The sequence below is a fragment of the Acomys russatus genome, chromosome 6 (assembly GCF_903995435.1).
Source record: "Acomys russatus chromosome 6, mAcoRus1.1, whole genome shotgun sequence".
NCBI classification, from domain to species: domain Eukaryota; kingdom Metazoa; phylum Chordata; class Mammalia; order Rodentia; family Muridae; genus Acomys; species Acomys russatus.
This window is the reverse complement of record NC_067142.1, coordinates 19,751,483-19,763,396: the sequence shown is the minus strand read 5'-3', so window position 1 is coordinate 19,763,396 and position 11,914 is coordinate 19,751,483. Positions and strand designations below refer to the sequence as shown.

Sequence of the window (11,914 nt, the reverse complement as noted above, 5' to 3'; positions counted from 1 at the left end):
GTATATCTGTGAATGGATGTGCATGAATGCAATACCTACAGAGGCCAACAGAGGGCGCCATACTCCGGAGGGGGTTGGAGGTTGTGGAACCACCTGAGAACCAGTCCTTGCTCTTAATCACATCTCTCTAGCTCCCCACCCCTTGCCCCACATTCTTAAAGCAGCCACACTATTTCTTGGATTACTGGGATATCTTCTCAAACTTCCTATTAAGGGCGTTAAGGATTCAGATGTTTTAAATTCTCCCTAGAAATATTTCTCATTCCAGATTCCGTACACTCTGTTCGCATCACTTTCAGTGAAAGCAGTACTCAGTGTTTATAATGGCTTCTTTTGACAATGAAATGCTGTGGCTGGTGGAGCGAGTCCCATAAGGTGATTATGTGTCCTTGGGCATTTTGTTTTCCTGGGGTCAATAATTGCTGTGCTTTTTCATTTGGTCAGTTTCTCTGTACCTGTGACTGACTTTTGTTTTCCTCCTCCCCACACTTTTTCTAGAATCCCTGCCAGTTGAATGGTGGCCATATGAATCAGCCCTCTGCCGTTTATCTTCCGGATTCTTTTCTGCCATTTCCTCTTTGTAGTCATTTCCATGAAAGAGTCCCTGGCTATTACCTGGGGAAGCTCTTTTATTTGTTTTGTCCTCTTGTGAGACAGGGTCTCAAAGAGGCCAGGCTAGCTTTAAACTCTCCATGTAGGCAAGCACGACTTTGAACTTCTGATCCTCCTGCCTCCATCTCTCTTCACGCCCCCCCCCCCCCCGCCCACTGCTAGGATTACAAGCAAATACCCTCTGGGGCTCGAACCCAGGGTCTTACCCATGCTAGGCAAGCCGTGCACCAATTGAGCCATATCCTCAGTCCTACTTTTTAAAATTATTTTAATCTTATCTTTTTAATTCAATTTTAGTATTGCCAAGGTATAGCCTGTGCTAATTTTATTTAAGATTTGTTTTTATTTATATGCATATACTTGTATGAAATTATGTGCACTGTGTGCCTGCAGTGCCCTTGGAGGCCAGAAGAGGGCTCTGATCCTCTGGAACTGGAGTTACAGGCAGTTGCAAGCCACCATGTGGGCGCTGGGGACTGAACCTGTGTCCTTCACAAGAGCAGCACACACTCTTAACCACCAAGCCATCTCTCCAGCTCCAGTGATGCCCTTTCTAAAAACTGGTACTTGAGTTGTCATCTCTGTGAGTCTTTACACATCCAACAGTGTCTTTGTGGGGAATGTCACTGCCTGTCTTAACACTCAGTTAAGGTTGGGCCTGCAATAGCACACACGCTCATATTTGCTGCTGGATGGTCCTCTGACACCCACCATCACTGTCTTTGGGATGTTTATTGTTCCTTCTTCAACTGAGAGCCACCAACTCCTCCCTGGGAGTAGCCCTGCACTTCTGTGTTTGTTTCTCTGTGAGCCCAGCTCACTGATTCAGCCATAGGGTAAAAAAATTACTCAGTTTGGGACAACAATCTGTATGCTCCTAGGTTCTTAGCCTTGCAGTGTCTTAATATCAGCCCACCCTGATCACCAAGCAGATGGATTTAAAGCTATGTGCAGCCATAGTCTGTCCTTGAGAAAGCAACGGAAGAATCCAGCCCAGTTTGGAGGTGGGGGGTGTGTGGTGTGGTGGTGAAACAGACATCAACAGAGGAAAGGAAAGATGCTGAGTTCTATTGGCTATTGTGAGTTTAATTTTGGACTCTTAAACCTGAGAAGACAAAATAAAAGATGACAGGATTTTAAAATCTGCCCAGTTCTTGGGGGCATGTAAGAAGCTTGGTTGGTGAACTGTTGTGCAAGTGTGAGGACTTGGGTTCGGATCCCCGGCACCCACGTAAAAAGCTGGGCGAGGCTGGTGAGGTGGAAACAGAGGAATCAAAGAGAAGGCCTTGGTCTTGCTTGCCAGCTAGCCTAGCCAAACACGCAAGGCCCAGGTCCCTGTCTTAAAAAAACAAAGTGAGGCCTATGGAGATGGTTCAGGAAATAAAGTGTTTGCTATGCAACCACAGGGACCACCAGAACCCTCAGAAATTCCTGGAAAGCATGGTAGCATGCCAGGAATCTCAGCACCCAAAAAGTAGATACAAGGGCTCCCAGGGGAAGCTGTCTAGGTAAATTAGCATAATTGTCAAGATCTGAGTTCAATGAGAGACTGCCTCTGATGGGGCTGTAGAGACGGCTCAGCAGTACACCAAGTGAAGCTGTGTAAAATTGGCCGGTTAATAAAATTAACTAAGAGATTATAACTGGGCAGAAGAGAAGTAGGTGGAGCTTAGGTTCCCAGGCTAGAGATCAAAGGAGGAGCAAGAGAGGATGCAGAAGGTGAAACAGGAGAGGAAGCTGGGGAGAAGAAAGTCACCATAAGCAGTAAAGACCATGAGCACGTGGCCACAAGGGCTAGCCTGGTGGAGCAGAAGCAGCCGGCAGGAACAGTTACAGCAAGTAACTTGGGATGTGTAGCTGGGAAACAGCAAAATGGCTGAGAGGGTTGATATCTGCCCAGTTTCTGTGCTTGAAGTCTAAAAGATCTTTGTCTTGATTATTTGAGAACTGACTGAGGTAGAGAAGAAGCACATACAAATCTAAACGCTGAAAGTGAAAAGATTCGATGTCACCTTGCTCTCCACGTTCCATGATGCAATCCCTTGCCCAACCACTTGAGTGTGCAAAGAAATAATTTAGTGTGCAGAGCAATGACTTAGTTTATACAGTGAAAATTATTAAGAAGGGGACTCACTTTCATTTGGCCAGTTCTGAACACCAAACATCTCCATCAAACATTAATTGGCATGTCTATATGCCCAGCAGTCTGCTAATCTCTGAGGACACAGAGGGAATGGGAGATGACTTCCAGTCTTGGAGCACAGGGTCCTCAGTGGGTACAGAGAGGTCGGTGGCCCAAGTGTGTGGTGGTAAGGGCTTTGATAGAGGAGGTACTGTGGGTGGACAATCTGGCCGGAGGGGGGACATGGGGACAGCAGGAAAGGGCAATGCTTAGCCTGAGTGGTGAGGTGAGAATGCTACGTTCTGACGAAGAGGTGCCAACATGGAAGGGCCTCTGAGTGGGGAACAAACTGGCAAGTAGAGTGATCTAAGTACAGAGAGGTGAGGTGAACGGACGGCGGGACTGCCGCAGATGGTCATTTGGTGACATCAACAAAGCAGGGAGACAATAACCACCGGGAGAAGGATTTTATGAGGCTGAGAAGATGCAGAATGAGGAAGCACACAGAGGCAGATGGGAGGCAGGAGCGCAGGGCAGCAGGGTGCGGGCCTCATGACCCCATGACCCATATGCTTGTGCCCTTTCTATTTCTCAGATGATGTGTTGCTGTGACTTGAATGTGTCACCAAGGTTGGAAACTCAACTCAATTCCCAACACACCACACACGCGCACACACACACACACACACACACACACACACACACACACGTCTGCATGTGTGAAAGCCAAAGGACAACCTCGGGTATGGTGCTCAGGAATCCTGTCTACCTCCTTTGATCCAAGAGCTCTCATTGGCCTGAAGCTCACTAGTTAGACTAGACTGTCCACCGGGCCAGCAAGTCCCGGGGATGTCTTACTCTCCCTAGTGCTGAGATTATAATCATGAACCGACCACCATGCTTGATGCTTTGACCTAGGGCAGAGGGGTGGAACTCCAGTTCTTGAGGTTGCCAGGCAAGCGTTTACTGACTAAGCTGTCCCATCCGGAGCACAAAACACATACAATTAAAAAACATTTTTTTCCCAAAAATGTCTACCATGGAGCCGGCTGAGAAGCCTGATTCTGGGGGTGCCATGCGGGAGCCAGGCCATGAGCATCCAAGAAGCTGGCCACCAGGGGGCAGAGATGGGGCCATGGAAGGAAAGGTCCAGAAAGCCGTTTTACCAGCCCTGAAGGGACTGGGTAAGCTGGGCAGCTAACAGAGAAAAGCATTCAGTGTGACCTCACTTCTGAATGGAATCTGAAGAAGTCAGACACAGACAAACGGGGCTGGGACAGACCTCAATGGGTGGCCATGCAAGATTTTATCACCCTGGGAAGGAAGTTCCTGAGGCATGGGGACGCTGCTATAGCTTGGATCTAGAATGTTCCCCAAAGCCCCATGTGTTAGAGGCTGAGTTCCTATCTTGGTGCTATTTGGAAGGTTGTAGAACTTTTAGAAGGCCAGAGTAAGTAAAAGATAGGTGAGTGGGGGCGGGGGGGGGCACGCTACAGTTTACCACCGCAGCAGGAGCCTGAGAGAGCTGGTCACATTACTCAAAGGAAAAAGTAAAACGCAATGAATGTGTGCACAGTAACGCCCGGCTCCTTTCTCTAGTCCTGGACAATCAGAATCCCCTACCCAGAGAATGGGAACAGCCTCAACAGCGGTCCACCTCGATTAATACGATCTGAGTAATCCCCCAGGGTCACGGCCACAGGCCAGGCCAGCCCAGACAACCCGTCAGTGACACTCCCTTCCCAGGGGACTCAAAACTGACCATCACACATTGTGCCTCTGAAGGGGGTTGGGAGAGGATTGGGGGGGGCAGCCCCTCCCCATCTTCATTTTGCTTTCAGGTTAGGAAACTTGAAGTTTTGCCCCACGATGGGCTTCCACCATGATGCTGGGCCTCACCACAGGCCCAGAGCAACGAGAGCCTGACTCATGAATCTCTGAAACTGTAAGCCAAAAATAACCCTTTTTCTTCATAAATTGACCATCCCTTGTATTTGTTTTAATGACGAAGGCTGAGCAACACAGGCAGGCAAGGTGTAGGGACTGGGCATGACAAGAAGGTGCCACAGTCTGAGTGTTTACGTCACCCCATCACACAATGAAACCCTCATACCCAGTGTGGGCCGTATTCAGAGACAGAGCCTCCCAGAAAGCAATGAATGTTAGCAAGGAGGCAAGGGTAGGGGCCTTAAAAGATCCATGTTCTGTAAGAGGTGTCGTGGGGACAGAGTAGCTACCTAGAAGCCATGGAGCGAACCCTCACCAGATACACAACCTACCAGGTGTTGATCTGGACTTCAGCTCCAGAGCCAGGGAAAGGAAGCCTGGTCAGTGTGTGTGTGTGTGTGTGTGTGTGTGTGTGTGTGTGTGTATGTGTGTGTATGTGTGTATGTGTGTGTGTATGTGTGTATGTGTGTGTATATGTGTGTGCGTGTGTGTATGTGCATGTGTGTATGTGTGTGTATATGTGTGTGTATGTGTGTGTATGTGTGTTATGTGTGTGATTTGTGTGTGTGTGGTGGTGTATGTGTGTGTTGTGTGTGATGTCTGGTGTGTGTTTGTGTGTAGTGTATGTGTATGTGTTGTGTGTGGTTGGTGTTGTGTTGTATGTGTTGTGTGGATGTCTGTGTGTGTGTGTGTGTGTATGTGTGTGTGTGTGTGTGTCTGTGTGTGTGTCTGTGTGTGTGTGGTGTGGGGTCTGTGTGTGTGGGGTGTGTGTGTGGTCTGGTGTTTGTGTCATGTGTCGTTGTGTCTGTGTGTGTGTGATTGGTACTGTGTGTCTGTGTGTCTCTGGGTGTGTGTGGGTGTGTCTGTGACCGCCGGTCCCCGCTGGTTGTTTCTGCTCCCCTGCGCCCCCCTTCGTTTTTTTTGTTTTTCTTTTCCTTCCTTGCTTTTTTTTTTGTTTTTGTTTGTGCGCCTGGCTCTCCGGGGCCCCTCCCCGCTCGCTCGTCACCCCTTTCCCCGCGCTGCGCTTCCCCGCCTGCCTTTTACACGGGGTCACCTTTAGGCCTTGTGCTTGCGCGGCCGCGCTTTGGGGCCCGAGCGCCATTGCCCCCGTCCCCATATCCTTTTTGTTTTTTGGTTTTTTTTAAGGACAGCCTGGCTGACCAAGATGAATAGGAAGCAAAGACGCAGAGGATGAGCTGGAGACACATCTATCAGGGGATGCTAGCTGCTTAGAGGAAGTCCATCCAGGTAGTCCTCACTCTAGAAATGACAGGCAAATCCATCAGCTGCCGATGAGAGCGTGAGTCAGGAGGACAGGAATTCAAGTAGACGGGTCATATGACAATGCCTCTGAGAGCCATGGATGAGGGGAGCAGCATGGAAGGCTCCAGATGGAGTCCGTGAGGGTTCACTGAGGTTATGGGGCCAGATTCTGAGCCTAACAGACTCATCTCCCTATAAGGGACAGCATGGTCTGGGCTGTGGGCACAATTGACCAAATCTGCCTATGCCCGTTAGAATCCCACAGTCAGAGTGGGCTGTCGCAGCCAGCAGCCCCAGAGTATTCTTACCTTTTCAAGTCCACACAGTGCTGAGCAGCCTTCTATTTATTATTGTAAGCAAGTACAAGTAGATAGGATCTGTTGCGGGTTTAGCTCGGGTACCCTGAGTCTGGTGAAGGTCAGTGTCCTTCACAGCAGAGTGACTGGAGCCCAGTGAAGAGACACCGGAAGGGGCCACCACAACAGCAGAACGCTAAACCCTGGAAGGTCCTTCTGGGCCACTCAGACCAGCAGGGGTGCTGGGAAGATGGCTCAGCTTCTGTTTGGAGGGTCTGGCTATCTCTGGACTGTTCTACGGACTGGGCACCAAGCCTTTGGAGACTATACAAGATCTAAACTGTAGGGCTCAGGAGATGGCCCAGTGGGTAAAGTGACTGCATTCTGTGTTCAAGGACCTGAGTTCAAGTCCCAAAAACCCAGGCATGACACATACTGAGAAGTAGAGACAAGTGGGTCCCTGGGGTTTTCAAGGCCACTCAGCCCAGCCTAACTCCAGTGAGAGACCCTGTTACCAAAAAAAAAAAAAAAAAAAAAAAAAAAAAAAAAAAAACAAGATAGACAGGATCCCTCGGAATGGCACCCAAGGCTGACCTCTGACCTCTACACACACGTTTATACACACACAAGATCCACATGTCTCTACCATCAATAGTGCCTCAACTCCAATCCACAAGTAACACCTATTTTTAGTCCTGTTGATGTGCCTCTTGGACACATGACAGCCCTCAAGGCAGTAGTAGTCACACAGGGGCAATTTGCCTGCTTGTATACCTAGAGCATTTGACAACGTCTACTGATATTTTCTGTAGTCACAGCTTTGAGGAGACAGTCCTGGCTCCTAATGTGGAGAGACCAGAGATGTTGACAGGGCTCGTACAGTGTACAGAGCTGCTGTATCTGGCCCACCTGTCAATAGAGTCACGGTGGGCCTGGGGCTGTGGCTCCGTTGGTAGAGTGCTTGCTAACGTGCACCCAGATTCCAATCCGTGTAAAGCGTACACTCGGCATGGTGCCACACACCTGTACGCAGAAGGCAGAGGCAGGGGGATCAGAGGATCAAGACCATCCTTAGTAACATAGGGAATTGGAGGCTATCCTGGGCTACATGAGACCCATCTCAAAAAAAAAAAATTTCTTTTTAAATCAAAGTTAAGAAACTCTGTTTGAATGGTAAGGCAGAAGTTACAGAGGACCGCCATAAGGCAGTGTTTTCATGACACGCCAGGGCAATGGCACTCATGAAGTAAGTCACTGCAGCTGCAGTTGCCTGAACAAATCAAGCCAGTCAATATGCCCCCACGCATCGGGGTGGGACTTATGAGACTCCACCTCTACTGAGGAGCTACTGGCAGCTAAACACTGATATGGAGATGGGGTCAGTTTTCCTCGGGGATGTGGACCCTGGTAGGTTCCCCATGCTCTGGTGGGTTGCCCCATACCCATGGGCAGCACAAACTACACACACTCTGTGGGTTACTGATGAGAGAGGGAGAGAGAGGGGTGTGAATTTGGGAGGGAGTGGGGATGGATCTGGGAGGAGTTAGGGGAATAAGTGGGAAGTAAATATGATCAAAATACATTGACAAAAATATAATAATAAAACAACAGAACTAGTTCAGAGAGCATAATAGTTAGAAATATATATATATATATATGTATTGTGCCTGCATGTATGTCTGTGTACCTTGTGCAAGCCTAGTGATTCTAATTTGTGACATTAAAAGCAGCCACAATAGTCATTGTGAAGTGGACACAGGAGAGTTCCTGGGGATTACTGACCAGTCTGTCTAGTTTACTTGGTGAGTCCCAGGCCTGGGAGAGACCTTGCCTCAAAAAACAAAGTGGACAGCACCTGAGGAATAAAAGCCAGAAGTGGCTCTCTGGCCTCCTCCACATGCACACACATGCACGTGCACGTGTAAACATACACACAAAAGACACTCTTCTGTGGCTGCTACAACTGTTTCATTCACTCACCATCATTCACATTATACTGAGGGTCTTGGGATAAAACTGAAAAAGACCAGTTTCAGTGCTCACGCTACACAGCATATGTCTGGTGGGATAGGGAGGGGTGTGTATGTATGAGTGTGTGTGTGTGTGTGTGTGTGTGCGTGTGCGTGTGTGTATGTATGTATGTGTTTGTGTACATATGTATGTGTGTATGTGCTTGTGTACATGTGTGTGTGTTTGTGTATATGTGTGTGCGTGTGTGTGTACATGCGTGTGCATGTATGTGTGTATGTGTGTTTGTATACATATGTGTGTGCGTGTGTATGTGTTTATGTACATGTGTGTGTATGTGTGTGTGTTGGGAGGCAGATCTGATTGCCCCAGGAGAGAGTCCTTATAATTTATATGGAGGGAGGCAGTAGAGACGAAGGTGTCCCCCCTGAGCAGTCACTGCTTTTAGTCTCTACTTGCAAAGGGCCCTTCTGACACCTCCCCTGTAGGAAGAGTCCGAGGAGGAGAGAGATTAAAAACAAGCATGTCAGCTTCAGTGGTCTCAGGGGAAGAGGCCTATGGCGTCCCTCTGAGGGAAATCCAAAAGGAAGGAAGAAATTCTCTTTATGATCCTTGAATTTCAAGATCCAACGTCTGACCATCCCGAGTCAAAAGAGCAAAAGGGAGAAAGTAGCAGAAGCCGGGAAACAGTCCAAACGGAGCAGGCCAGTTCCACCCTCCTTTATTAAAGGCGTTTTCTGCCACAAACCCCAAGAGATAGATAGACTCACGGGTCTGGATAAGGCCACACGATAACCAGAGGCTCACTTGAAGCCTTCTCCTCGACACATACACAGTGCATATGTGTATGTATGCAAATTCAAGGGTCACAAGGGACAGACCCAACCTCAGGCTGGCCAGACCCCTCCTCCCAAAGTTAGGAGCCTAGAGATTTGGACTCTAGTCCCAGCCCTGCTCCTAGCACGCTGGTCTTACATCATCTGTGAGGGACTCAAACAGACTATACACAAAGCAGAGGTCCAAGGTGCACTGAAGACTTGAGCCAAACAAAGACTCAGTTTCCCCATCTGTCTACTCCTGAGATAACCGGGAGCATCCCTTTGAGACAAGACTGAAAGCTGAGTCTGGTCCTGCAGCCTGGGCAGCAGCACAGAAATGCCTCAGGAAACAGGAAACGACGATTTTGACCCAGATGGGAGTCTCAGGATCTATTCCCTGTGGTTTCTTAGACCTCAGACCTGGTGGGGGAGCAGCTTGCAGAGCTCATTGGGAGGGACAACCCCGGAGTCCAACCCGGCAGCCTTGACCTTCTCCCCAGTTCTTTCCATCCTGCCAGCCTCCTCGGTGCAGCCTGTCTCTCATTCAGATATCCCAGGGGAAGCCGCCCAAAGTTCCCAGGAGTTTCTATGGGAAAGAAGTCCAAACTACTACCCGCCTGTCTCTCCTCAAACTCTCTCTCTCTCTCTCTCTCTCTCTCTCTCTCTCTCTCTCTCTCTCTCTCTCTCTCTCTCTCTCTCTATCTCTCTATCTCTCTATCTCTATCTCTCTCTCTCCCCCCCCCCACTGTGTTGCTACCCGCTGCTCCCAGAAACCCGCAGGCACAGACTTTAGAAAGCCAGTCCCTTCTAAGCGGGAAAGGACCGAACGTGGTCCCACCACACATGCAAGACTTCGCTCATAGCTTTCTGAAATTTCCCGTCTGCAAGCAGGAGCTTGTGAAACCTGCAAGGCGCTAGCTAGCCTGAACAATGTGGTTCTGACTTTTTTTTTCTGACGTTAAGCTTCTTCCGCCTCCTTTCTGAGCCTTCACCTCTTTGCTTGTAAAGCCCGAGTGACCAGGGTCTCAAAAGGAAGGAGGGGGGGGGGGGGGGGGGGGGGGGGGCGGTGTGATAAAATACTAAAGGACAAACGTCTAGGACACGGCGTTGCTGGAGCGGCTGCAGAATTGCCTCCTGGAAAATGAACTTATTGGCAAGAAAGAATGAGAAAAGGAAAGGAGGCTGAGCCTAGATCTTCCTCACACAGAGCCCAGGAAGTTTTTGCCTTTGGAAAAGAAGGGGCCTCCGACAGAGGGGAGATCGGCTGCTCCCCATTGCTTCTAGGACCACATAGAGGACTGGTCGGTCGGGTCCATCTATGCCGGGGGGGGGGGGGGGGGGGGGGGGGGGGGGGCGTTACTCACAGTGTGCACAGTGCTAGCTAGCAGTAGCAGCCGCAGCAGAAGCGGTGACCGAGGCTTCCACGGTGACAGCCAGGGGCTCGTGGTGCCGGGCATGCTCCACCGACTGTTGTCCGCCTTTGCGTTCTGGCTTCTCGGGAGTAGCTCGTTGTCTATCTCAGTGTCCCGCTCAGCGTCCTGCACGGTGTCCAGGACCCTGGGTGACCCTCAAGCCCAGAGATATCATGACTGGACCTACCGAATCCGACTGGATCCACAGTTGGGCTAAGGACTGCAGCTCCCTGAAGTAGGTGGCAAGAATGCTAACCTGCAGTGCCTATTGATAAGGACTGGACGCTGCTGCTGGCGACTCCACCCTGCTGGGAATAACAGGGAGGGGTTGGGGGGACGGCACAGAGCTGGCAGGGAGAAGAGAGGGGGAGGGACCCCAGCCACCTGCCTGGAGCCAGCAGCAATCCAGAAAGTTCTCTCTCTCTCTCTCTCTCTCTCTCTCTCTCTCTCTCTCTCTCTCTCTCTCTCTCTCTCTCTCTCTCTCTCTCTCTCTCATCTAAGTCATGTGCCTTGAGCGCCTTGAGCAGTAGTCAACTATTTTTTTAATCCTAGCCCAGGCTGGCTTTGAACTCCCAAACCTCCTGCCTCAAGTTTCCCTAGTGCTGGGATTGCAGATGTGGACTCCCACACCTGGTCTAGGGTATCTCTAATAGTCAGCTAACTAATACTCTCAGCTGCGTAAAGAGAAAAGGCTTGCTTTGCTCGTAGTCTGGAGGGCTTCAGTCCGTGCCTGGCTGACCCCCAGCTCTGCGCCTGCTTCAAAGCAGCTTATCAAACTCAGGGTTGAGATGCATGGTGGAGCTACACGGGCTCCAACAGACTCCTCTGAGGTCACGTTCCTTATGACCTCTCACCTCTTAGAAGCCATCGCTTTCCACTAGGTCCACCCAGGGACAAAACCTTTAAACACAGGGGCCCTTGGACAACAACTGATACTCCAAACTATAGAAGATATTTTGTGTGTGGGGGGGGGGGGGGGCGGGACAGACAATCTTAAGCTCATCTTGGTCCCAAACTCATTATGAAGCCAGAGAGAACCTTGAACTTCTGACTGTTCCATCTCTACCTGCTGACTGCTAGGGTTATGACCACGTCACCGCACCCAGCATGTGTAGGGCTGGAGGTCAAACTCGGGCTTCCCGCAGGCTCGGCAAGCACTTTGACAGCGAACAGCACTTCTTGGTGTGAGAGTGAGACGGTGAATACTGTGGTGGCCACCACGAGGAAGTACCATACTGTACATTGTCCAAGCTTCAGCGTCACCGTCCCTGGGAAAGAGAGAGGTCAATCTTCTGTGTCAATGGCCTCTTACTTCTTAGTGCTAACCCAGTTATCCCTTTCCTATACAGGAAAGCGGGACATCCAAACCAAAGTCCCAACTATCAGAACCCTAGAAATTCAGTATGTTCTCCCAACAGTGTCATAAAGGTGGCCCCAAGGACAGGAGAGTCTGTTCTTGACTTTGGGGTGAGTTCC

At 49.9% G+C, this 11,914-nt stretch overlaps 1 protein-coding gene across 1 annotated transcript in view; it reads right to left on the bottom strand.

Annotated features, from left to right (window-relative positions):
* Sctr (secretin receptor) overlaps positions 1-11,306 on the bottom strand; it is a 56,507-nt gene extending 45,201 nt beyond the window's left edge. The window contains exons 1-2 of the mRNA XM_051148194.1: positions 11,293-11,306; positions 10,391-10,583 (exon numbers count right to left, since the gene is read on the bottom strand). Of these exons, the coding sequence (XP_051004151.1) occupies positions 10,391-10,583; positions 11,293-11,306 (207 nt within the window). The remainder of the gene's footprint in view (positions 1-10,390; positions 10,584-11,292) is intronic.
* Positions 11,307-11,914: the final 608 nt, after the last annotated feature.